The sequence below is a fragment of the Molothrus aeneus genome, chromosome 6 (genome assembly GCF_037042795.1).
Source record: "Molothrus aeneus isolate 106 chromosome 6, BPBGC_Maene_1.0, whole genome shotgun sequence".
NCBI lineage: Eukaryota > Metazoa > Chordata > Aves > Passeriformes > Icteridae > Molothrus > Molothrus aeneus.
This window is the reverse complement of record NC_089651.1, coordinates 27,316,329-27,343,917: the sequence shown is the minus strand read 5'-3', so window position 1 is coordinate 27,343,917 and position 27,589 is coordinate 27,316,329. Positions and strand designations below refer to the sequence as shown.

At 38.6% G+C, this 27,589-nt stretch overlaps 1 protein-coding gene across 5 annotated transcripts; it reads left to right on the top strand.

Annotated features, from left to right (window-relative positions):
• Positions 1–301: 301 nt before the first annotated feature.
• Positions 302–25,650, top strand: PSEN1 (presenilin 1). Of its 5 annotated transcripts, XM_066552073.1 has the most exons (12): positions 302–367; positions 2,900–3,043; positions 4,758–4,796; positions 7,647–7,903; positions 9,193–9,334; positions 13,020–13,087; positions 14,560–14,780; positions 16,645–16,743; positions 18,023–18,106; positions 18,920–19,093; positions 21,073–21,191; positions 21,497–25,650. In XM_066552073.1, the coding sequence occupies exons 2-12, from the start codon at positions 2,960–2,962 to the stop codon at positions 21,650–21,652; spliced, it is 1,443 nt and encodes a 480-aa protein (XP_066408170.1). In that variant the 5' UTR covers positions 302–367; positions 2,900–2,959; the 3' UTR covers positions 21,653–25,650. The 5 variants fall into 5 exon arrangements, with proteins under 5 accessions (XP_066408170.1, XP_066408169.1, XP_066408166.1 ...); XM_066552072.1 differs by lacking the exon at positions 4,758–4,796 and having other exon boundaries at positions 18,926–19,093; XM_066552069.1 differs by lacking the exon at positions 4,758–4,796.
• The last annotated feature ends 1,939 nt before the right edge of the window (positions 25,651–27,589 follow it).

Here is a 27,589-nt window from a genome sequence, read left to right as displayed (position 1 = left end):
GACTCAGCGAGTGTTCACTCTGCTGTACAGCCAGCCTCTCCCAGTCGCTGCCTTTCCTCAGTTCCCACCCGGCTGTCTTGGTTCCCGGCCCTTGCTGACGGAAAGCTCTCACTCAGCGTGTTCTTTCCCAGGCGCTGCCCGTTGTGCCCTGCGCGCCGGGCTTGCCGGGGCCGCTGCGGCGGGGGCGCGCTGCGGCCGGAGAGCGGCGCGGCCGGAGCCGGTGCGGCGGGGGCCCTGGCCAGGGCGGCTCCTCAGCGCCCGTCGGAAGTGAGGTGGCGGCAGGGCGGGGCGCGGACCGGAAGCGGGCGGGCCGGGCTGCGGGCGGCGAGGAGCCGGTGGCGGAGCGCGGGGCAGGGCTGCCGTGCAGGTCCGTCTGTCGGCGGGGGCCGGCGCAGCCCCCGCGGGGCGGGCGAGGGCGCGGTGCTCGGCGGGCCGGGCGGTGCTGGGGGGCCGGGCGCGCTGCGCCACCGGGGACGGGCCGGGCCCGGTGTTTGGGCGAGCCCTGCGCCACACGCCCACGGGGCGGGGAGGGTCCCTAGCGCTCTCCTGCTGCCCAGAGCGCGGGGCCTGGGCCGCTGCTGACACCGAGCGGGGTCGGGCCGGGGCCTGACCCGCACCCTCAGCGCGGCGGAGGCCTCCCCGGGGCTGGGACCGCTGTGCCTCGGCTACGGCGGGGCTGCTCCGGCCCGAGGCAGGGCTGAGGACGGGGGTGGGGGGGGTGCCCCAGAGCGGTGGCACCTGCTTCTTGCTCACTTGAAGGGGAAAGTACGGGTTAACCGCGCCTCGTTTGTCTGATCGATACTTGCTTTGCTTTCTCTTCTGCGAGCAGCTTACTCTGTTTATTAGGCTAAATGTAAGCGCATGACAGCGACAGTTGTAACTCCTGTTGTTCTGACCTAGGAAAGCCAAAGGAAGCAAGGAACAACTTTTTTAGACAGGCTATTTTAACATTAACAGCTTCATTAGGAAAAAAAATGTCTTGGTGAGTCCCTTTTCAAGTAAAACAAGCAAAGTTTTAGTTTGTGTCTGTATATACACAGTTAATTTATAAATTTCATTCATTCATAGTTATGTTTCAAATAAAGATTTCATTTCTTCAGGAATATAAAATAAAGTTGGTTGGGAAGATGTCCTGAATCCATTTTCAAAACAAACTGTTTTAACAAACCATCAGTTTTGAGGTCTGTCATTCAAACTTAGGTGCAACTCTTCCATCAGTTACTCCTCCCTGTCTTCTGATTCTCTCAGCTTATCAGTAGCTGAGGGTTTTTTGTTTGGTGGATTTGTACTGGCTTTCTTTACTAGTCTATAAGCAGGATTTTGTGGTTGGTGTTTCATTTTGGTTTTCTCTCCAGTAATTTAATTAGAATTTTAACATGCTGCTGTGTGAAAAATCTCATTCTGATAGTCCACATCTGGTTGAAAATTTTCAATTTTTTCCATTGTGGTTGCCCTGTCACTGAAAAATACTACCAGTAGCAGCCTTAAAACATTGTTTTTATTCTGTAGCCCAACCAAAGAATTAAATTTTAAAAATAGGAGCGGTGTAATTAATACTTATTTTCATCTGATCTTACATTTAAGTTACATTATAAATTAGATGTGCCCTATTTTTAATGGCAAACGTGGAAGGGAGCTATTCTAGTGAATACTACATTTACTTTCTTTTTCCCAACAGTTTGCATGCTCCCAGCAGACTTGTTAAATTGGTGTGGCTTCCTATTGGCTCTTCACTAAGTTAGCTGCCAAAGTTAGTAAGCACTGTGCCCTGGTCTTGTTAGGTATATATTTATTTGTAAATAGAGAAACAGCTTCTGTTCTGTTTATGAAAATAGGCTTAGCTCTCTCTTTAAGTACGATGCTGTCTTGCAGCACTTGTGTCTTGCTGCTGCCAAAAGTGAGAGGCTCTCCTTTGTGATGTCCTCTGTTGTAAGAATTTTTCAAGATCTCTCAATACATTAGCTGATTATACTAAAGCAGCAGAAAAATATTCTTGTTTTCTTTTCCTGGATTTGTTTTCTTCCATTTTAGTGAATAAAATTACTGTAAAGAGTTCTGGTGAGTGCTGGAATTCACACAAGGGAGGAGCCACTTGGGATGGACTGGCACTCCACCCTTGAGATGTATTCATTATTTATTTTTTATGTGACCAAGCCTGTGATTTATCTAGGCCAGCTCATTTTCTCTTAAAATCATTGGGCTTTTTCCTGAAATTTATTTAGGTTAGTAAAACTTCCTCTTTCCCCTATATTGCTGTAGCCTCTTTTGTTATGGAACATATAGTTCGCATAGGACAATTTTCTCATCTGAGTTTCTCAAGGAAGAACATATAAAGCTGTAACATACATGTGGCATGTAGATGTAGCTGGTACATAAAGGGAACTGAATGCATGTTAGTTCTTGAGGCTCAGGTGAAATACTGTCTTGTGTAGCACCAGGTGACTTTTGTAGCATCACAGTGTTAAGGATATGTCTGGATTTTAGATAGTCAAGTGTAACTCAGTCATTCTTGAAAATTACTGTTAAATTTATCAGCAATCCAAAACAGAACTTGGAGCAATTGTGCTCTGCTGAGATAAAACATGGAAGTTGTGCCCTGAGCAAGTATGCAATGCTTCTCATTTATTGCACAAGAAGGAATGAAGAACTGTTTAAATTATTAGTTTGTTGCTGACAGATTTCTGTAGCTGATGAACTAATTTGATAACACTTAGAGGCCTTTATTTTTGTGCTGGAAAATCCCTATTATGACCTTAGTAGATGTGATAGTTCGGTATCATGGTTAAATACAGAATGGTTGTCTTTGTTATATGTGAACTCCAGAAACTGGACTGGGAAGGGGAGGGAAAACCTGTTCATGTTAAGAACAAAGATTTTTTACACATCTCTTTCCTTTCAGCATCTCAAGAAGCAAGGTTCATTTTGTGTGGAAATAAGCAATTCCCAGAGGACTGTCCCAATGACAGAGCTGTCTGCACATTTACCCCAGTTTCAACATGGGCAGCTGACAGAAAACTTCCCTGATACCCACCTCAGCAACACCGTATGTAACAAACAATTTTAGTACCTGCTAGCAGTTAAATGGGGATGACTAAATAGTTTGTCGGGGTACATTTTATCTTTCTGAACTGTTGTGGTGATCAGCAGTGCCAAAAGAAATATGCTGCAAAATATCTGATGTTCTAAACTCATTTTTATGTACAAATAAGACCTTCCCCAGTTTAAAGTGGTTGGTGTTGGAGTGACCAAGCCATCGAGGGAAAAAAAAAAAAGGGTCAGACACTCTGGTATCAAACATTGACATTTACAGTATTTAGTGAGCTCTCATGATCTGCCTGGCTGTGGTCTGCTTGGTTCACAGGTTTCTCAGTCACAGAGTTAATTTTAGTCTAGGTAGAGCTTGAAGCCTGGGTTTTGTTACTACTATTGCTGGAGGACTGTTCCTATGCAGGAAGAACAGCTTTGTCTTGTCTTACTTGTGAATAATTTTGAAGCTGCTCTCCTGGTTCTTGAGGTTTTGGGAGAGGAGGAACTCAAAACCCAAAGTTTTATATGATTGCTTTGAAAGACCTAAGCTCATACTTGTTGCTAAAACTATACCATTGTACCGTATGTATTTTGGAGCAATCAGGTTTAGATAATCTACTTGGGTGTGGTGCTCAGGCTCTTAGACTTGTCACACTGTTCTTTGTTCCTGCTATAGTTCTTGAATATCAGGTTTCCTTGTGGCACAGAAATGCTTTTGTGAAGCTGGGCCACTTGTAATTGTGTCTATAGCAATAATTCAAGAGAATGTTCTGATTCCTGCTTCCAGTCTTCTGTACAATCAGCAGTTTAAATAGAATTTTGAAAAATACTCAGATAAGCAACATGCTTATAATAAAAATATAAAACATTTGAAAAATTAGAAAAGTGGGAGCTTTCTTACTGCATTCCTTCTCCTTTTACTTCAGAGGAAATGAAAAAGGTTTCTTTTCCTCTTGGACAGGTGAAAGATTAATTGTTATTGAAAACTTCTGCCAGATTAAAAAGGCAGAGCTCAGTAGTAAGCTGTGGGCTCACCATCCTTACAGATAACTTGGTGGTGCTCCTTACCAGCAAAGGGTTCTATGTTCTTCTCACTGACTGTACTGATGAATAACTGCTACTTGTGCCTTTCCTTTCCATGTTTAAGTAACTGTAGTTTTGATACTAAGTTATAATGATGTTTCTCCCCTTTACACATCTACTTTGTTTTTGTACACACCTATAGAAGTCCTTTCCTGCTTAAGTATACTAGCTTCTGTGGCTAACAAGTCAGCGTGTGAAATCCCTAAGTGCTATAATTTGCCATCTCTTCTTCTAGTCACACACTAAGAGTTCAACCCAGTGTTCAATATCTGCCACTGCATAACGACCTTTTAACATCAGTGGTGTATGTGAGAACTGATGAAGTCCATGCCCACTGTCAGGCATGGTGGTCCGCTCCTGATGGATAAATCTGGATTTAATAGCTAAAAACTTCTTATCAAATATGCTGTGTTTTTATCTCTTGGTTCAGGGGCATTGGTCTGGGTTTGCTATTAACTATTTTCCTGATAGGGAAAGAAACCACTATCATTTGATTTTAATATTGTTTATTCGCCTGAAAGCGTAGTTCATAACTTACATTTGCTTACGGTGTTACAACAGGTGTTACTGACTTTTTAGCTTCAGAGTTTTCACTTTTAACTATGTCTGAGGAAAGTGAAGAGTCTGTTCCTTTGCTTCCACTTCAGCAAGAGTCCATGGCCTCTGCTCTGTTTAATACTGATCAGGTAGGATATAAGTGCACTTTGTTCTTTTAAGCAGTGGGGCACACGCATGTCACATTTAGCTACACTTTAGTAGCCTGAAAGGACAGCTTATTTTCTAGCTTTAAGTGCAAATGAGAGAATAACTTGTGTAACTCTTGATGCTGATCTGGTTTTCATGCACTGTGTTTTAGTATGTAAAGGCCTTTTTTGATTGCATCTTTGTTCCTAACTAGTGAAGGGAGTAAAATGATACATATTGGTCTAATTTCTTCCATTTTCTATTTGTTTGATAGAATAGGTTTTTGTAGTGGTGTGCTTAGTTGATCAGGCTTTTCCTTTGGGTGTTTTTGTGTTTACTCTGTGAAGCTGTAGATTTTTAACTTATTTCAATATATTTCTGTTCCAGAGATGGGGTAAGTGCTCCCTCATGCAAGACTGTTATTACAGCAGAGAAAAAGCTACACATTCGGCAAGTGTGCAGAAACCTAAGAACTCGGTCTGCTCTGCTTGTGCAGAGTTCCAAGGCTCTGTTCATCTCCAGTGTATTGTTACTTATGATCATCTTAGGCAATTTAGATGGTTACATTTATTGTTGTCTTGCTGTAAACAGAGAGAAATGGAGTATTTTACTATCAAAGTGAAAAATGTTACATTTCTGCTATAATCTGTACAGAAATAGGTTTAGTTGTAGCCAGCATTTCAGATTAATTAAGCATGACCTCTTTATTTGCATTCTCCCTTATTCCCATTTCTATCTGATTTTCAATAATTGTATGTGAGGACTTTATGCAAAATGCCAAGTGATTTATAATAAATTTTTCATTTAGTAAGAAATAATTTTGATCCCAGCATCTTTTTCAGTGCATATTTCAAATTAATTCAAATTTACTAAATTTGATACTAAATTCAAACTAAGGTTAAAACTGTGACTCTAAAAACCTGGTTGTGCCCTAGTTTTAATTGTTTAATTCAAACAATTTTAGTTTGGGTTTTTTTCTCCTCTTACATTCCATTTCTGTATTGAAAAGTGAAACAGAGTTTCTTAGATGACAGATCTTGAAACCCTGCTGAGCTTGATCCTGAGGATACCACAAAAAAAAGGAAGGAATAGGCAGAGCATTTGGTGCATATTATTACTTTGTACTGCTTTGTAAAAGCAAATTTTTCATGAGTTGGGCAAGTTGTAAAGCTTCAACCAGGGTTTTAGCAGTGTCAGTATTTACAGTTCGAAGTCCAGGGACTTGTGCTCCTTAATCACTTAAGTGCTTTTAAAAACCCCACTAGGAGTTTCTGAGTGTGTACTTACCGTCTTCTCTTTTCTGAGGGTGGGGCTGGGAAAGTTCTGTAGAGAGAATCTCTAGAATTATTATTGATTTATCGAAAAACTGCAGTGAATTAATGAGATACAAGTCAGTAGTTATGTTTGGAAATGCTACTGAGGTCAGGTAATTAGACTTCAACATTGCACATTTAAGGAAAAAACTATCTGAGTAGGAATACTTAAGGAAAAAATCATTAGGTTATTTTCAGTGTCCTGTCTTATGTCCAGATCAATTTTAAGAAAACTGAATGATACTTTAAAGGTATTGCAAAAAGTATCATCCTTCAGTTTATTGTACATTTTAATCTAATGCTGTTTTAGTGCACTTAGTCAAACAGAACTGTTCTGCAGGAAGTAATTTAAAAGCAATGAGATTAATTTTGTAAGGAATCAAAAATATTTTTATCTCCTATATTAAACCTCTTGAATGTGAACAGTACAGCACTGATTTTGGACATGGTAATGCACTAAAAAAATGAGTGGTCTATATCAACTGTCACATTTTAGTGCTTGTTTAGAGTGTCTGGTAATGATTTTATTTCTTTGTAGTCCAGAAAATGTAAAGCATAGATCACTCTCCTGTTGTGCTCTCTGTATGTGCATACAACATATAAAAGGTGACTGCCCCCTGCTCATGGTGCTTCTTGAAGAGGGTGCAAAAGATTTGTGATACCAGGAGCTTGGAGTGCAGGCCTGATCACTTGCTAATAGGTGGTGTTCCCAGTTTGTGCTTTTGCTTCCTTTGGAAGTTCACCACTGTCTTGGTGTTTGAATTATATGCTTGATGTTTCATGTGTTACACTCTTCATGTTTCAGTAGTAGGAAGGACAGGAAGCTCTTTCATACTTGTGATAGGAGTGATGGAATTTCTTCAATATCAGTGAAAGGATGTGGCAGTAGTTTCCTTGGGAAAGAAGAAAATCTGCATGCTTAACTTTCCATGGTGAAACTTTGGGATCAAATAGCAGTCTAAAGACTGAGAATAACCTTAGTTTGATCATAATTTCTGTGTTATTTTTACTAAAAATATGAGAACATCATACCTCATGAAAATCCATTTTAATATATATTTTACTTGAGTATACTCTAGTGGAAGTAACACAGTAAAGGAAGGAGGCATTTTCTTGGGATTTTCATGGAGAGGGAATCCTAAATGTTTGGCATTATTTTTAAGGGTCAATACAGCTTATTCTTGTCAAGTTACAGGCATTCTACTGTCATGCATCCTTTTACCAACTGTAGTTTGAATCGAGGGAAAGAGATTCCTTTATTAATCTTTTGAAATTCTATTTAAAGGAAAGTCCCTTAGATGCCACCCGCCTACTTTTGACTGTTGATGTTTTTAATATAAATGTTTCTACATGACCCTGTGCTCCCATTCTTTTAATAACTCTAATGCAGTTAATTACTACTGTTTAAATCCCTGCTGTAGCAAGTGTTCTTGGCAGTAAATATTATCTTACATGTTTCCTCCTCAGGGTCATCTTTAGCTTAACGTACAAGCTCATGATAGTAGAGAGTTGCTGAGGACAGTGGTTTTTGTGTTGCAGAATGACAACAGTGAAAGACGTCGCCATGATAATAGTGAGCGCAGAAGAAATGACAATGCCGAGTCTGAGACCAATGGGCAACCACAAAACAACATTCAGCGGGTGGTGGAGCAAGATGAAGAAGAAGATGAAGAGCTAACACTGAAATATGGGGCAAAACACGTGATTATGCTGTTTGTGCCTGTCACGCTTTGCATGGTGGTTGTTGTTGCAACTATCAAGTCTGTCAGCTTTTATACACGCAAGGATGGACAGCTGTATGTATCAGTATTTTCCCTTATCTTTTTAGTGCACTTAGATAATTTTCTTCAAACTTCCATTTCTTTTGGGGTCTGATTCAAGCAGTGAACTTCCTCTTGCCACCATTTTCCCTTCTCTAAAGATAGTTTTGTTTTATTCTTTCCAGGAACCAGACTCTTCTCTTTGTGGTACTGTTGACACTTGTTATTTGTCTGGTGACCAGTGGGGATAATATCTTGGTTGTTACTGCTTGATTCAAATCCTTGTCCTCATTTTAATACTTTATCATGCTGTGTGGTATTTGTAAAATAAACACCATCTTGAGCCAAAGCCATTTCCCTTGTACTATGCTAGAATACAAGAGTTTTGGAAAAAGAACAAAACTAGTATTGTAAATGAAGTAGCCTACATGCCATGTTCTGGTTCGCCCATGGTGTTTGATAAAGAAATACAAATGCAAGGGGAGTATAACTTCAGGAGGTTCACTTCTGGTGAAGTTACAGAAACTTTCCTGGCACATGTTTCTGTAGAAGTTTTTGGGATTTTGGTAAAGTATTAATGTTGGCAAAAAAAAAAAAACAATTCCAATGAAAGCTAATTTGAGAGAAAGGGGACAAAGGAAGACTACTGAGCCTGTCAGAAACTGCAGCAAGTCATAGAATCACAGAGTGTTAAAGAGTTAGGATAGACCTAAAAGATCAGTTCCACTGTGAAAACATTTAGACAAAATGATTCAGAGTGTGTTTGGCTTTGAAATGTTTGTATAATATAAGCATGTCATAATTTTTTTTATGATTTTAAAAAAAATTGTTTTCCCTCTGTCTCTCCTTCCCACCCCACAATGAAGTAGATTGTATTTCTTTACAGGAGATTGTATTTCTTTACGAAAGAGTGAGTTGAGCCCATACATTGTGTTGTTGAAATCACAGGGGGAGCCTTTCATGGTGAATCCATAGGTGAAATTCCAACTGCACTGGTCAGCACACGAGAGGTATCATGGGAGAGTGGCAAGAAACACACAGCATGGGAGTAGCCATATTAAACTGTGGGCTGCTGTGGGCTTTATCCACTTTACAAAGCAGAAAGCAGTAGTAATCTAAGAATGTAGGAGAGGCAGGTCTTCTAAGGAATTCAAGTTTGCCTAATATGATACTATGCCACCTTTCAAGTTTTGCCTTAGTAGAAAATAGACGTGCTTTAACATCTCTGAATTGAAAGATTACTGCAGTTTTGTTTGATGTTGGCCTCACATACCCAAAACATTGGTGCATTCAGTGTCATTTCAGTTGACTTTTTGTTTCTGTAGCATCTACACTCCTTTCACAGAAGAGACAGAGACAGTAGGACAGAGAGCCCTGAATTCTATTCTTAACGCAGCCATCATGATCAGCGTTATCATTGTCATGACCATCCTCCTGGTTGTGCTTTACAAATACAGGTGCTACAAGGTAAGTAGTTGTGCTAGTTTTATTTATTAGTACAGATTATTTAGAGAATGGAACAAAATGAAGGCTTATGAAGGATGAATGAGTGAAAGTAGCAGAACTGGTGATTTAATTCACCATTTCAATTTTGTGGCTTCTGTTCATTTGGCACAAAGCAGAGCAAAGGCCCAGTGCTATCACTGCCATCTGTTCTGTCAGTTAGAAATGCATTGCTTCTATTCTTTTGAAATTTTCATGCACTGAAATCTTGCTGTGGCCAAGAAATACAAAGGACAGAGTTGGCCCTATTTTGTGGGCCCCCTCTCCCTCCACGTCCCCAATACAGACATGTCCCATTAGTGTGTGTGGCTGCACACACCAAGCAGTATTTGTGTGGCAAACACAGAGACTCTAAGGCTCTTTGTGAAATGCTTCAATCTTGTAATGACATCATCTAGGCAAGCCCAGGCTTAGCATAATTAATTGCAGTTCCACCTGCATGGGAGGAGTTGTCCATGAAAATTCCTGGTTTGTTTTGGTCTTAATGATTCATTTGACAAGGCTTAGCCTAATAAAGCTTCTCAGTATGCAGCCAGGATCTTGAATCAGTTGTAAAACACATAGTGGGATTCAAAGGTTTGCTTCATTTCATTTTGTTTTCAAGAGGAAACAGTGGTTTTGGTCTTCATGTCTGTGAGTGAAACCCCTTTACAAATTATCTGTGGAGTGGCAGGGGAAATTATTTTTGCCTGATTCTGTATACATTGTGGAATACTGTTTTTTGACGTGTGGACCTTCACTTTTATCATAGCGTGGTGTTACATCTGAACTGACCAAGTGTTCTTGTTAAACTGGCAATTCTTTTCATTCTAATGAAGTCAACTACTGTGCTTTACCTAGATTCCTTAGTAGCCACTTGGTTCTCCTCAGGTGCTGAAGGCAACAACTAGTTTTTACTAAGCTTTTCACATTTCTGGTTTCCTTCTTAACCTTTTAAAGCACAGCACATTTTCCTTACAAAAATAATTGTTCTACTAAAAATTAGAATTATTACATACCATAAATTTCCTGTGGTTATATTTTATGCTAATTACAGTAAATAATTAACTTATTTTTAAATTTCCTGTCAGAGTATTTCTATGCTGCTATATCAGAATGCTGTGAAATGTAATTACCTGCAATAAAGTTCTATTTTAACATGCAGTTCTATATGTGGATTGTAGTCCATATTATGAGGAATGGAATTTATAATGAAAGAACCTTAGGTCTTCATCTGGTAGTGATAATTTGCTTATCCTCACAAGATTTTTTCTGAAAACTCTTTTGAAGAAAGGAAATACTTCTTCAGCTTCACTGTTGTTAGTTTACTGTGGTTGTCTTGTACATGATATGTTAAGCATGATCCTGATTCTAGCTCCTCAATCTAACTGGAAGCCACATCTTTGAAGAGGATTGTATTTGATTAGCCTTTTCTTTTTAATTTATTTTCTGCATTCTTCATTGTTTCACTCTGCCTAACCAAAGTCTGACTGCTGTAGCTCATTTTAATTCTCTGCATCCTGCAGCTCATCCTTAATTTTTATTCAAGTTTGAGCAGGTAAAGCCAAATTTATACCAGCAATCAATTAGCATCAAAGTTGTTGTTAAATAAAGAATGAAAATTCTTAAATGAGAAGGCAAAAAACCTGTTGTGGTACCCTGCTAGGAAAACAGCAAGCAAAACTTACAAGAAGTACTCTGGAAAAGTCACTTGTAAAAAAAGAGACCTGTGATTTGGAAAATGCTGTAGTAAATGAGATACATAGTGACAATAAAGCAAACATCTGTGTGTAAAATGCCAACTTAGATCAGCTCTTGAATCTACCTCCTCTAGTTCTGTTGACAGTAGTCATGCAAGGTGTGTGTAGAAGTTTGCTGGACTATGGCCTTGGTGTGTGACACTGTCAGCATTCACTATTTTTTTATAAAGATGAAATTTTATTTTTTTATAGGTGAAACACTACTGTTCACTTTATTTTCCACATGATAGAAGTTTAAGAGCTTATATTACAAATACAAAAACTTCAGGGAGAGGTCATGAGAGAGGTTTCTTTGCTGTTTTCTTAAAGTAGTTTCAACTAATTTTACAGACAAATAAAATTACTCTTGTTAGGTCCTTGCTTAGTAGCTTTACAAGTTGTGGAAAAACTTGGTTCTGCTTGAATCAATATATACTGATACTCGCCTTTGAAAGGTTCTTTCTCGCACTCGCTGTGAGTGGTGAGAGTTAGAAATACAGAGACAGATACTTTGGCAGTTTTCCTGCAGCAACTTTACAGGCACTGTGCTTATTGCATGTGGGAATTTCATAAGTCTTTTTGAGAACATACTAACAAAAGCCAGTCTGTTAGATTAGGAAGTTAAATGACAGGTTTTGTTAGGTTGAAAGTTAAATCTGAGCCTCTTTTGAGAAGCAGTGTAAAGGAGGAAAGTGAATGTTTCAAAAATGGCCAAAAATTTTAAAAATGCATATGAAAAATGTATCATTAGACTCAATGTACTAAATTTCTAGCTGTAAGGGCTGGATTCTTGATTTGTCAGAAAGTCCTGGTTGCAACACGTAAGTGTGATTCCTTTAGTTTTTGTGAGTATGCACTTCACTTTTAAGGTAATTTTTGCTAAATATTTTAAGAACATCAGATGCATTCTACTGCACATCTTTAAGAAGAGGACAAAGAGATAACACATTTTTTTTAACAGCTTCTGAATACTTTAATCTGGTGTACATATATAGCAAATTTAGCCAGGTAATTTTCCACTGATTGTGTCTGTTGTAAGCAGGATTCCTTATGTAGCTTTGATTTCTAGATTATTGCTTCTGATGGGTTGTCTACTTGTAATACTGGGTCAGGTTTTATAAAAGAGATTCTGTGCTGGGACTTTGACAAATATTTCTTCATTCTCAGTTAAGAGATATTAAGACATTACTGGAGTTAAAGGGGTCTTCAGTCGTGTTTTTTTCACTTTGTACAATAAATACCAGAAGAATTCACTGCTGTTAGTGCAAAGTTTAAGTGCCTGTCATTTCCAGGTTTAAATCTTTGAGTCGCCTTGCTGAGTACATCACTGAACTGTTCTTTATTGAATTGTTGGGCATGTAAGTTTGCGCTCATCAAAATTAGGGATTGTGTCTGTAGATGACTGATAGAGAATATCAAAATTCTTATATAGTCATTCATCAGTGACATTTCAGCAGATAAGTACTGAAGGTTTTTCTGGGTTCCACCATTTAATTCTATAACTGCATTCTGAAAATTATTTGAAATCAGAGCAACACAAAAGTGAATCATGTTTTCCATCTGTGTTCATGCTGGATGATTCCGCTATGTTATAATGCCACGGGTATCAAAATGGTCTAAAAATACACAAACTAGTTTTCAATAGAGCTGAAGAGCATCTACTGAAAGTTCACAAAGCACTTAAAATTTGTAAGTGTGAAGTGAAATACACCAATGTGCATAGACTAAACATGAATGTAGCACCAACCAAAGAGGGAGATACCTTAAATCATTTTCGTGTTTTAAATAATAAACATGAACCAAAGAGGGAGATATCTTAAATCATTTTCTTGCTTTAAACAAAAGGAAAAATAACCTTAGAAGTCTTTTAGTATATGCTAAATTTAAAATAACAAGTCTAAAAACATCTGTATTGATGTCTTCTTCTCCAGGTGATCCATGGTTGGCTTATCATTTCTTCTCTTTTGCTGCTTTTCTTTTTCTCATTCATCTACCTGGGGTAAGTGAACTAAACCATTAATATGCTATTTTTCATGTATCACTTTATGTATGTATTTATTTTACAACTAGGCCTTGAATCTTAAGAGGAATGATAGTGAGTAAGCTATTGCAATAAAATTTTTAGTTTTGTATAGTCTGATAGAGTACACATAGAAGAAAGAGTGATTCATAGGTTTATAATGCATCTGATTAGGTACAGATGGTGTGTGTGTCCTTAGCATGCATCACCAGAATAAGCACATCTTGCTTATCAGAATAAGCATATCTTGGGAGGAGCTTGTTCTGCTGACATGTCTTCTGATAACCTAATTTTTCATTGACATGTGACTCAAAGGCAGTTGTTTACATCATGGCTTAGTTAGCTGTATATCCAAAGGCTGTTTGCATGGAAGTGGTGGAGTCATCTGAAAAGAATGTCATGAAATTATTATACTCTATATATTTTTATGCCACTTGATGACAAACGCTTCTCTTTGAAGAAGCCTATTTAATTTGGTCTCTGGAAGGAGAATGTGGTCTTCCCTTCAGTCACTGATTTTTGCTAAAAGTGATCTGTGATGCCTTTTGTGGTCAGTAGTTTCTCTAACCCTAACAACGGCTTTTGAAATGCAAGGCAGTTCCTTCATCTGCCCCTGCTGTCTTACAGCAGTGCTGGCTCCCTTTTCTCAGAGGTTCAGAGAGTGAGGGACCAATTGTGTAGACCAATTCTGCATGATGACAGTAAGGGACATCCTGTTAACACTGTACATCTCAAAGGTCAGCTGACAGCTGCAGACAGCAAGTTTGCTGGAGGAAAGTATTATGCAAATTATAGGGATCTTAGTGGCTTGATGAGTTGGTAACAGCAGATTCTGCAAAAAGCCTTCACAGCCATTTCTTCCCTGAGTCAGCAGAAATCACCTGTCACTTGGTGATGGCATTGTCTGTTTTGGTTTTACTTATTGAGGTTCCTAATTAGTTTATAGTATTTGGTGTGACAGGGACATGGTTCATCCAAAAACAAAGCTTTTTACTTCAGTGTTTATGGGGAATAATAGAATAAACATATATCTTTAAAGTTATCAAAGCATTCTACAGGCAGCATATTAGTAGAGAGAGATCTTTGCCTGCCTTTAAAGATCCATTATAACCTCACAAGTTCTGATTATTCTGATTTTTAAAAGTTATGAGCATAATCAAAATGACTGATTTTGCAGTAATGTCCTTTCCTGTCAGCTTCTGCTTTGATTGAGAAGAAAATAGAACCTTAACAAAATTTTTCAAAAAAGCAAAAGAGTTGGTGTGAAGCAAATACTGGCAAAATGTATCCTATTGTGAAGAATAGTTAAGTATTAATTGGAGAAAGAATTTTACATTTATGCCACTATATTGAATATGAAAAATTTTTAAAAGGTATTCTGAAGTTTGCATCTGTAATTTGTTTCCATTGTTTCAAGCAAATGCCATCTATATTATTTTCCCTTTTTTTAGAGAGGTTTTTAAGACATATAATGTTGCCATGGACTACATTACAGTGGCACTCATGATCTGGAACTTTGGTGTTGTGGGAATGATTTGTATCCATTGGAAGGGTCCTCTTCGGCTCCAGCAGGCGTATCTCATTATGATCAGTGCTCTCATGGCCTTGGTGTTCATTAAGTACCTTCCTGAATGGACTGCGTGGCTTATCCTGGCTGTCATTTCAGTGTATGGTAAGTTTGGGAGCAAGGCACAGTAATAGATCCTGTGGTGGGAATTTCTTTTATTCCCTGACTTTTCCACTTATCTGACTAGACCTTAAAAAAAAGTATGTGTGTGTGGGGGTGTGTGTATCATCCAAAGTAGCAGATATGGTGATTACAGACTTCATAAATAAGATCATGGTCCTAAACTGAGATCAGTTCTCTGCAGCTGAGGGCTCTATATTACTGTATGATCCCATCTTCTTTCATGTTTCCTGGACTCTCTAGATTCTTTGGGGAGGAGAGCTGAAGTAATTCAAGAGAGAAGGAGTTGAGAGAGACCCATTTTGATCTTTTTTATGAAGGTTGGAGAACTTTCAGCTTCTCATTTTCCCCAAGAATCTTTGGAATCCCTTGTACATTCAGAATTTAGGAGCTTGTTGTTTCTGTACAGTCCCGTGCAAATATAGATTTGCCCAACCTATGAATTGCTCAAATTTGTGAACATAGAAGCAACAACCTGATCCATACCTGATAATATAGTGAGAAAGAAGGAAGGAAGGATTAAGAGCAGTTTGCATTGCTCAAAGTCATTTTATATTTAGAAGGATATGGTTGTGAGATCTGTTTCATTGGCTTTTTTTTTATTATTATTATTCATTGTAGTTGCATACTGCTCTTTTTCAGAATGATGGCTGAGAGACATAGCTGTAGTTTTTCCTTAAAGCTTTAGGGGGCACTGAGCACTTGATAAAAAGATCACTGTATCCTAAATAATGATTTCATTTCCAGGCAAGACTAAAATTCAGTTACTTAGACATAATTAAAACATTACAGTTAAGTGAAGATGTGCTCTTAATTTGAATTTTTTTGGAGGCATGTAAGTGTGCTGAGTGTGTGCTCTCATAGTCACTGATCATGATAAAGACTGAGAATATGTCCAGATGTAAGTGCAGGGGTTGATAAGATTTGATTAGCTCTAATTCATCAGTGTACTCCTTAAGTGTCCTCTTCCTTCAGGGAGAGGAAAATTGTCCCTTGTGTGTATGCTCATGGATCACAAAGCACATTAAGAAAAACTTCCCATCCTCCCACCCCATTTCCACCCTTCCTGCAACGGGAACAAATGTGAGTGCTTCAAGCATTCAACCTTTATTCAGTGATAGCAAAACGAAATTACTCTAGATCGAGTTCCAAGACCATGATGTGGTTGTTCTGAGTACAGGGGATGTAAGTTTTCAAAGCCTGCAACCCCAGGAGTGGGGTTTTTTTCTTTACTGGAGTGGGACCAGCAGTGGTGCCAGAGCAGTTGGCTCAGCTGCAGAAGGCCTGCTCTGAGCAGCACAAAGCTCCTGACTAGTCAGCTGTTCCTTTCAGTGTCAGATTGAGTTTCAAATTAATTTAAAGACATATGGTGAGTGGACAAGTGCAAAAGGCAGTAGCAATGTTAGCTCTCTATCCCAGTATGCCTGTTTCACAAGAAGTAGCCTTCACCTGTTGTCTTAAAATTTCTTTTAGCATTGAACGTAGATTACAAAAATCTTTCCTCATAGAAGGCAAGCTTGGGTATTTCTAAGATGGTAGTTGAAGAGTAGCTTTCTTGAATTATTCACAGGTCAGCATATAGACACAGGTACATTTGCAGTTGCATAATATCTTAAGTGGGGAATATAATGTTTTAAAATTTGTATGTATATTACAGTAATATGTAAAATAGGTTGCATAACTGAAAATATTAAAAAGCATTGCTGTAGGATACCGAATTGTGGCCAATGGCTGTCTTCAAAATCCTTAGTGAGGGTGAATTTTGTTACTTCAAGTCTCTCCAAGTGTTATAGAAAAGAAACATAACTATGTCTGCAGGGATGTCAGATCTGTTTGCTTTTCCTTTCAGATTTGATTGCTGTCCTGTGTCCTAAAGGTCCTCTTCGTATGTTAGTTGAAACAGCTCAAGAGAGAAATGAAACTCTCTTTCCAGCACTTATTTACTCCTGTAAGTACATTTTGTTATTCTTTAAGCTTGCAATCACCCACTCACCTGAAACAGTCTTCTCATTTTTCTGGGTTTAATAAGATGTTTTTCAGCTGAATTCTTGATCTGTTCACTTGGGCCTCAGTTTTCATTTCACTGTTGACTGAAAAATGTGAAACATCATCTGACTGAAATATTTCAAGATAAAAACCAGCATGTTTTGTTCCGAAACAGAAACAGGAAGAATGGTAACAGACCTTGTTTTGGATAAAGTACTATGTCCTTAGGCTGTGAATTAAGCCTATTCAAAGGGAACAATTGTTTCCAGAAAATATTTACCAGCTTTCAGTCCTTAAATAACCTGTTTCTTAGTATAAGAAATGTGAGAAATTACTAGAAAGAGGTTTGTTTGTGTGACTGTTTTCTCAATGGCTTGTACTTTTTGGTAAATTGTTTCTCCCTGCAGTTGTGAAAAATAACCTATTGAATTGAAGTTGCTGTTGTGACCTGTGTATCAATTAGTGCATGATTCCATTGTTTCTGAAGTTCCATGTTGCTGCTTGTAGAGACGTGGATAACAGTGAAAGAGGCTAATCAGAAGTCATTATGCTGCTCCTGCTCCAAGACAGGCCTGTATTCGGAAGCAGGAAGTGTGCTGCAGACTGGCCACTTCAGGGACAAGCTTACAGTGGAGAAAGGGGAGCACTTTATCTGTCACACTTGCACAGCATCAGTAAAATGTGGCATAGCTGCCTATTACTCTGTTTTGTGAGAGGAGCAGTTAACACTGAGAGCTTGAATTAAAAAACACCTTTTATATCTAACAACATTTGGTTGCCTCCAGATTGGAGGATTGTTTGTGATGGCAAAGGCAGAGAACAGTTGACTTTGATGTAGATACTGCCTCTGAATTGACATAACTCTGTAACAGTGTTTAGAGACCTTTTTACTTGCAGATAAAAGAACTGATTAGGGAAAGAAAGTAAAGAACTTGTTGATTTTCAGAGGGAGCCTTATATGTAGAAGTAATTTGTCTGGCAACAGCTGTTGCCTTTTTTTTTTTCAAAATCTAGTAGAAATAAAATTTTATTCACCAGTTTTTGTAAATATGTTGTTGCTGGTACTGGCTGTGTTCCAGATATTATTGTCCTTTAATGAGAGCAAAATTGCCTGTCGGAAAAGATAGTTGTATCAAAAAAACACATGAAAAATGAGAAATAATGGATTGATGCTATCTCAGAATTTCATACATCTGAAGATAAAATTAGCTATGCTGTTGTGATTTGCATTTCTTTGATAGCAACAATGATATGGCTTGTGAACATGGCTGAGGAAGATCCAGAAGCCCAACGGAAGTCCAAAAACTCCGCTTTTGATAAACAAGGTGAGCTTTGCTTTGACAAACCTTTGTCACTTTTTTGGAATATTTGGAATGTTTATGGATACTTGTCTTTCAGTTTTTTAAGAGTCCTGGGTGCTGTAGAAGAGTGAAAGCATGGAGGCCTAATTAAGAATGATGGATCCGTCAAGACTTGAGATATTGTTTACTTATTGTGCAGTGAATGTTCTTGCATTCATTTTTCTGGGATCTGGGATGTTGGTGTTGAAATGACTCAATATAAAACCATCAACTGAGCTCAACTGCTTGTCAAACTGGGATGATACAGTATAGTACCAACTCGTTTATATTTGTGTTAGACAGAAATACACCTAGCCCTTTTGGCTATGCAGATAGTGTTTAAAATGTGGAGTTTGTTTATTTATATGTGTTACTAAAGCAGAGTGCAGTTTCTGAAACTTTCAGTAAAGTTTTCTGTTTTACTGGAAAATTAAGCTGCCAATGTCAAGTAAAGAAGCTAATTAAATATTAGATGGTAGTTTATTCCTTAAATTGTGATCTTTGTTAGGTCACTACAGAACTTCCACTTTCATGTGGAGGTACTCCTGAATACTAGGACTTGAGTGCAGCATGTAGGTGCTGTGACTGCAGAGTGTATATTGACTCCTGAATGTTTAAGTAAATATTAAAATACTAAGAGAGGAAGTCTTGTGATTGTGTGTGCTAGTGTAAGATGTTGCTAAGTATTATGGAATACTTCATTCTGTCTTGTTCTTCTGTGATCTTATATGTGGAGAGACTTTCATATTTTAGAAGGCACATTTTTGGAGGAGTCTTAAATGCCTTTCTTCCTTTGAGCTCCAGCAAGCCAGGCCCAGAATGAAGATGCTGAAGCAGATGATGGTGGCTTTAGTCAGGAATGGCAGCAACAGAGGGACAACAGAATAGGACCCATTGAATCAACACCTGAGTCACGTGCTGCTGTTCAGGCTCTACCCAGTAACTCTCAAACAAGTGAAGACCCTGAAGAACGTGAGTGTGGACTACTGTGTCTGAAAAGCTTACTAAATCTGAAGCTAGTCAGTCAGGCATCCTGAGTACACACATTCAGGATTCTGTGAGCTATTAGCAAGCTAAGATGATGCACTTGCTCCTGATGAATACTGATGTGCCTCATAGGAATAATGGTGTTGTTTTAAGATAGTATTTCATTTTGTTGCAGGGGTGAGTAATATTGACCAAATTGCTCTTTGGTTTGATACACAGACTCAAAACTTTTGTTGTGCAAGCTGTTTTCAGACCATTACATGGTCAGTTGCATTAGCCTTTGTCTTTTTCATGCAGTGTTCTGCTGTGTATCACCTCTTTTGGATTTTAGACCCTGCAAATGGAGTCATTAACAGGTTTTTTATGCCTCAAGATTAAACTGCTGTGATCCTCTTGATAGGAAGCAATGTTTAAAACCTGATTGGAGACTGAAATGAATGCAGAATGCAATGGGCTTGCTTAGTTTTGTCCAGCATCTTGCTAAGGTGAAATATCTTTGGAAAGTGTATGACATCAGTACTCAGACACCTGTTTTAACAGACTCATGATTTCCACTTGGAGTTCAAGCTGCTATTAGATATGCAAAGCTCTAAATAAATTAGGGTGTGCCTGTCATGTGATACTGCCATATTTTAGCAGGTGCAGCTGCTTCCTCTGATGATCAGGTGCTGCTCGATTTAAAAATACAGAGACTTCTACTTTAAGAACAGTTTTAAAATTTACTTACTAAAAAAGTCCAAATTCAGCATACTGCAAATCCTTTTTAATTTCCAGAGCTTAAAAAAATAACATTGTGATGCAAAAAGTCTAGCAAGCGGCTCTTTCAATTAATTTTTGAACTAAAACTCTCATCAGCCCAGGCTAATAATTTTCTCCTTCCTGTATTCCTGCAGGGAGTAGTAATGATCCAGTCAGACTTGTCAGCCAGCGTTAGTTTACTACAAGCCTGGAGCCTGTTTCAGCAGTTTAAGGCTGTTTTAGTGCTTAAGAGCTTTTCATGAATGCACTGTTCTAGGCATTTTATTGGAGGCCTGTTGAAAGAGAGTAGGGTTACCTTTTTTTTTAATGCATTTTCTCCCTTTTTTCCTTTCCCCTTTCCCCCCGCCTTCATAATTAATCAAACATCCACCCATGTTTTGATGTTCTTAGTTCCTCTTGGAACTCCAGAGTGAGCACTGGGCTGGACTGTAGTGAGGTGGGAAAGTAATCAGTAGGCCAAATTAAAACAGCTGGTCACCTGCTGCTGGCCCTTCTTAATTAACATCTTGGACTAAAAACTCAGAATGTGAACTGGCATTCAGGATATCTTACAGTGCTTGCATAAATAATTGAGTATTGTGCTTCCAGAGTTGTTGCTAAAGTGGTAATTACCATATAAAAGAATAAGAGAGAATGAATTTTCCTAAATCTCACATCTTGGACTAAGTATCTTGAGTTTTTGCCTCTGTGATATGCTCTGTACTTACACACAAGTGCTTTTAAGAACTACCTGCATAAGAATTCCCTAGGAAAATTGGGAAGGCAGTGGAATAATTGGCAGTTTATAGGTTTCTAACTGGCAAATAATATATCTTGTGCAAAGGATTTAATTTTCCCCCTCCCTCAGCCAGTTCAAAGTAATTGTTCTTTAATATTCTGTTGAATATGACAAGACAACCAAAAGTGGACACCCCTCCACAAATAAAATTACAGATATCTGAGTTTGTATATACTGCATTTATAGGAAAATAGGAGAATAGGGAAATTCTAATTAAAGGGTGAATTGAGTAATGTAGTGTTTCTTAGCCATCTTGTTTCACAGGAGTTTATCACTTGATTCAGAAATGGTACTAATTCTGAAAATAAAATGTTATTTTTAGCAAGTCTTGTTAATGGTTAATGTAAATATGTATTATTCTTTGATAATTACTTACACGTAATATTAGCAGACTGATACTTAATCCTGCCATATGTTCACTTTGCAGGAGGAGTAAAGCTTGGTTTGGGAGACTTCATTTTCTACAGTGTCCTCGTTGGCAAAGCTTCTGCAACAGCAAGTGGGGACTGGAATACAACTTTAGCATGTTTTGTAGCCATATTAATTGTGAGTATAATGTAAAATTGTAATAGGGATAGTTTCTTATATTCATGAAGGACAAAGTTGTAACTGCTGCATTTTGTCTTTGATCTTGTTTATTGGGTGGCCAGACTGAAAACTGGTGAGGACTTTAGCTGTGATTTTCATTGGCTGTACATCCGTAACTAAAGCCTTTTATTTAGGAAGGCATAAAACATAACCTGTAGCATTAATATTTATACATTTTTTGTATTTTATATAATTTTTTGCTTGTCAGAGTTCCCTAATTTCTTCCTATGTCTTTTGTGTTTTGTTTTTTTTCTTCCCCTCAGGGTTTGTGCCTTACACTTCTGCTTCTTGCCATCTTTAAGAAGGCCTTACCAGCTCTTCCAATCTCCATAACCTTTGGGCTAGTTTTTTACTTTGCGACAGATAACTTGGTGCAACCGTTCATGGACCAGCTAGCATTCCATCAATTTTATATCTAGCAGACATGATTCTGAAATGGATATTTGTAGCAAATCTGGGAGGAGGAGAAATGGTTCCCCTCAGTTCTCAAGTGAGACTGAAGTATTCCAAGGTGGAATCATTACGACTTCCTCCGATGGTGGTTTTTGGTTTGGTTTTTTCCTGAGACAACTGCTGCACTGGGCACCATATGATTTTTCCTGTGTGAAAGTGGCTTCTTCCTGATGGCCAGTCTAAGCCAGGTGCTGTTATATCAGAGGTCATCTGATATACATATCTCTGGTAAGGACCACCTGTGTGAAAATTGCTAATGCTTCCACCAGCAATGTGATCTCTTACCACAGGCTGATTGTTTTCACAGCGCTAAGGGTGCTCAGGACTTCCTTGATGTTAACAGAGGAAGCTGACAAATCCCATGGAGCTTGTCCCTGTAACTGCTTGAAGAGAGAGAGCCCAATCTGGACTTCCTCAGCAGTGATGTTCTGACAGTGGAGCCCTGACTGTGCAACAGGAAAGGACTTTGTAGCAATTTGACAAAGGGAGAAAGTACTGTCACTCTAAGAGTGCTCCATGACTTCATAGCCTCCGTGCCTGAGTGTATTTGGTTTAGTAAATCTAAAACTTCTTTTCTTTTCCCACACTGGAACTAGAGCCTCTTCTCAGTTTTAATACTTTGCATTCTCAAGCATGGAGTGCACCTTCTGTACACCTGCTCCTGTTTATTTAGCTGCTTAGACTTGGACTGAATTATTTGGCAGTAGAGGATCATAAGGCCCCAGTTTTGATCCTCCATTCTAAAAGGTTAATAAACTATATTAAAAAGCAGTTTGGGGACTTAACTCTTTGTGCTTTTGCAAATCATTTTGCTAGAACACCATTTCAAGGCCCATATTTGAAAATAGTCACTAACAGCATGGACTGCATCACTGATGGATGTTCCTTCTTGTTGACATTCTTATGAAATAATTAGGTGTTTGCAGCAATCCCAGATGGAGTTTAGCTTGCCAGATCTAGAGATCAAAGTGCTATTAGGAGCTCTTTATTACATCACTGAAATCCTTGGTCATCAAAAACATGGTTTAGAGTTCTTTTGACCTGGTCAATATAAATATTGGTCACTAAGCTGTCTAACACCTCAAGCTGGCAAGGACATTTTTGTGCAGTATCTTTATTGGTGAGGATGCTTAAGTTAGGTGAGAGATTGCTTAATGTCACTAAGGAGCAAAATTCATGACCATCTTCACTTTAATTACCTCTCTTGTGAGGAACTGGTGATTGACAAAATGAAAGACAATTCAATATCAGTGAAAAGAAGATAGGAGACTTTGAACTTCTTATAAGAAGAGTCTGTTCAAACCTTAAAACTGCTAAACTCTGATTTCTTCCTCCTCATTTGAAAGAACTCATGTATGAATAATTGCTTGGAAATTAGATGGGTGGGATGAAGTTGGTTTTGCCATAAATTCTTACTGTGTACAAGTAATGTTTTCTCTTGGGAGCCATAGGGAGTAGATGGACATTCTATTTTACTTGCATCTTGATACTGGTGTCCTTGCCAAGTGGAGCAACTGTCAAAATCCTAACGCTAGCTTGTTTTACCTTTTTTTCCTGGGGTTTTGTTTCAGTGCCTATAGATTCATAGGACTGAAACATAAGAGTTGCTCACCAACCATTGCCCATGTAAAGAAAGAAAGAAAGACTGTGATGTATAAATCTGCTTTAAAACCAAGAAAGGCTTTCTTTGGTTGTCCTTGGTGTAATATATGTCTTTTCCAGTATGACTTGTTAACTGTAGTATTAGCATTTACATTTTCATAAAATACATTGTCTTGTCTCGTCTAAAGTACTTTCATTCATCTCATTTGTGTGCTGATTCATTGTGGATAGCATTAATAAACCAACTATATCAAAATTGCTTACAGTGACTTTTCAAGTCAAACTTGTTTGTGTTTTCTAGTCTAAATTACTGTTCCATATTTTCTTGCAATGAAGTCTGACTTAAAACAGGTTGGTTGGTGAGGGGTTTAGAGATTTCTGTTGTCATTTTTTGATTGGTTTTTGTGTTTGGGGGGTTTTTAACAAGACTTTGAGTTGTTTTTATACCATTGTAACTTGTTCTTTTCCTGAGCGTTATATCTAAAAAAATAAAATCCCTCATGTGTTTTATTGGGCATCCCAGTTATAGTTCCATTGTATAGAACAGGCTTGCTAGGAGTTGGTATTGCTGGCATTTGTGTATCTGAGCTGGCTCTCAGTTAAGAGTTGTTACTTAAATGCAGAAGTCATCTCTTCTTTCTTTTTTGGGTTTGACATGCACCAAGGGAGCATCAGCTCCATTAAGAGTTGCTTTAGAATATGTAGAAATGTACAAAAGCCTTTTCACATACTTGAATGGATGTTAGATGTGCAACCCAAGGAGGAGCTGAGAACCTTCCAACACTAGACTGCCAGTCTTCCACGTCCCAGAGCTGCTTCTGTTATTCTGAAGTGTTAATTTCTGAGCTAGTGTAGAGTTACAGTGGTGGAGACTATAAAATTTGTATTCACAGAAGCTGTTCAAGTTTGTGTTTGAATCTCAAAATAAGTTTAGAAGGGAAATTGCTTTTCTAAGCAGCCATATGTTAGAGTACATTGTTTATTACCAGGTCTTAGGTATACCTTCAAAAACCAGATGAAATTTTCTAGATTTGCCTTCTCAGGCCAAATCATGGTAGCTTATGTTTCAGATGAGATCTTGCAGCTAAGGATTATCTCAGAATGTAGGTCCAAATACGGTTCAGTTGCCAATAGGTTTTGTTTGCATTTGGGTTGTTACTACACATGAGTGAAGGTTGTGTCACTTCTCTTTGTCTTGAAACACCGATCTAATTTGAGGATTCACCTCGGTTAGATTGTTGTAACCGAAAGATTTCTCATAAGTAGTCTGCATTTTTTGAGAGAGTTTCCATTATTATTAAATTAGTATGTTAATGACAGCACATAGTTCTGAAAGAACTATGCTGTAACCTGAGTCGATTCATCCCTTCTGTGCTCAGGCAGATGGACTTGTAGCTGTTGTGTGGCTGTTCAGTGTTCATACTTTGAAACTGGCTATCACAGTAGCTTTCTCTCCTCATTCAACTTACATCAACAGGTCTCCTTCTTTGGCTAAGATTCAATTCAACATATAAATGAGAAGGCATAATAGTTTTCTTAAATTCCAGGCACTTCATTTGTCTCTTTTTTTTTTTTTTCCCTTTTGTGGGGGGATTTAATCCAGGGCCAGAAAGAGACCCCTGGAAGTTGGTTTTACAGCAAAAGGCTTAGGGTGCTGTTGTACCTGTGTATGGCTATTATGGTCACGCTCAAATTCAAGTGTCATCTGTGTAAGGTGCATCCTGAAGGTGTAAGAATTTGATACTGCAACACATTCACAATAGTTCTGGATGGGTAGATGATGACTTCTTTGAGCCAAAAAAATCAAGGGCTGTGCTCCACTACAAATGGCTGTTCTCCTCAATGTACAAAGCAGACACAGGCTACTTCAGGCATGGGAGGCTGGTGCTTCTCAGATATACACATATATTTCTGTACCTATAGACATACAGATTCATGGACTCTGGACCTGTAGATGACAACTCTTCTGCCATTAGTGCAGTCAAGGATTAAATATGCAGAAGGAAGTTTTGGGTTGATGGTACTGTTCAACAAAACTTATCAAAATGCTTTATTTCAAAAATTACTTCTGACAATGCTGTTGAAACAAGTTTAATAGACTGTGGAACATGTCTGCACTGTGATTGCAGCTCAGTGGTAACTTGGTCATTGGAAATGTTGAAACAAACTAGAATGGAATTCTTCTACACTCAAAGCATTTGCTGTTTTCTTTTTTACAGACACTGGTTTGTACATAACCTGAATTAAATGTGAATGTTTTTTAAACATCTTTCTGGTTCTTGATAAGATACGGTTTTGATAGATTATTGCAAATTTTCCTGTATTTGTCTAATTATTAAAATAAAAGTTGCATGGATCCTGATTCATCTTGCCTTTACTACATTATTTTAAAGCCGTCACTTAAAGCTCTTGGAGGCATAAGCAATGTAGTTATTTTTATTCAGCATTTAATGAGTAAGATTCCTTTCTTAAGGGGTTTTAAGTAGCTGCTGTATTTCCTACCAATAGAGCTTCAACTGATTTTTGTAGAATTACTTTCTTCTAAAAGCTACTTTTTGTGTTCCTTTAAAGAGTCAGTCAAAGCCTGTTGCAAACGCACCCATAAGGTATAATTAAGGCATGAAAAATGAGATTATACTGAAACACCAGCTGGTACAATGAAGATTACCAGAAAAATACATAGGATGTTCAGAAAGAAAACACTTCATGAACAGTGTTGTGTATTTTGTATTGTTGTTTTGAAATTGATTTGTTATCAATATGATTGAAACAGAGCTTTGGGGTTTTTTCATTGTTTTGGAAAAGTATTCACTGCAAAGTTCAAATTTGTTTGAGTTGAAGATGGTTTGGGGGTTTTTTGGGGTGTAACATTTGTCTCTGCATGAAAGACCTAAAGAGAGGTCCATCCTGGTAAGTAGAAAGAAAAGTACAGGTGGTAGGAGGCCCATGTGGATGAGCAGGGAGCTCCTAACTGAGCCCAAACAGGAAGTGGAGAAGAGGTGGAAGCAGGGGCAAATGACCCAAACAGAGCATAGAGTTGTTTTCTGATCTTGCAGGGATAGTGTTAAGATAGGCCCCTCTAGAATTGCACCTGGCTGGAGATGTAAAAGGCAAGAAGGGAGACTTTTTACAATTATATAATGGGAAAAGGAAGACTTGGGAAATAAAGGTGCTCCTCTCCCCCACCCCTGCTGAGTGGGGCAGGGTACCTTGTGACAAAGGACATGGAGAAGGCTGTGGTACTTGTTGCCTTCTTTGCTTCAGTCTTTATTGGTGGGATGGGCTTTTAAGAATCCCATATTACTGAGACCAGAGGGAAAATCTGGAACAAGGTAGGTCCTGATGGAAGAGGTCAGCTTAGGGAGCTTGCAGACAAACTGGATGTACTTAAGGGTGTGAAGCCTGACAGGTTGCATCCATAAGTGCTAAGGGAGATGAGTGATGTCATTGCAAGGCCACTCTCGATTGTCTTTAAATGGTCGTGACAGCTGGAAGAGCCTCCTGGAAACTGGAAGAGAGCCAAATTAAGTCCTATCCTCAAGAGGAGCAGTAAAGAAGAGGGGTAAGCTACAGGTCATTCAGCCTTGCCCCAGTCCCAGGGAAGCTGACATGGAAAATCATGCTGGAAAGCACTTCCAAGTACCTGAAGGACAAGAGGATGATTGGGAGTAACTAGCAGGAATTTATAAAGTGAAAATCATGCTTGACCAACCTCTTTGCCTTCCACAATGTCTTGCTCAATGAGGGGAGAGCAGCTGATGTTGTTTACTTGGACTTGTAAAGATTTTCACACCATTTCCCATAACCTCACCACAGACAAGCAGATGGAAGTATGGGTTAGATAAAGGGATAGTGAAGTGGACTGAAAACTGCCCAGAGGGTTGTGATCAGCAGGACAGAGTCCAGTTGGAGGCAAATAATTTGTGATATATCACAGGGCTCAGTACTGAGGTCAGTGCTGTTCAGTTAATTTATGATTTGAATGATGAAAAGGAGTGTTCCCTCAGCAAGTTTGCAGATAACACAAAAATTGGAAGCAGTGGCTGACAATCCAGGTGACTCTGCAATGATTTAGAGGGACTTCAAAAGGCTGGAGAACTGGATGGAAAGCAATCTCATGAAGTTTAACAAGGGAAATACAAAACCCTCCACCTGGGGAAGAATAGCCTCAGGCATCAGTACCTGCTGGGGTCTGACCAGGATTTATCTTAGGCTAAATGCTCAACTTGGAGCTACAATCTAATATGCTAATTTAATTACCCCTGTGTTTTCTTACTTCTGTTTTTTAATATAATCTTCTG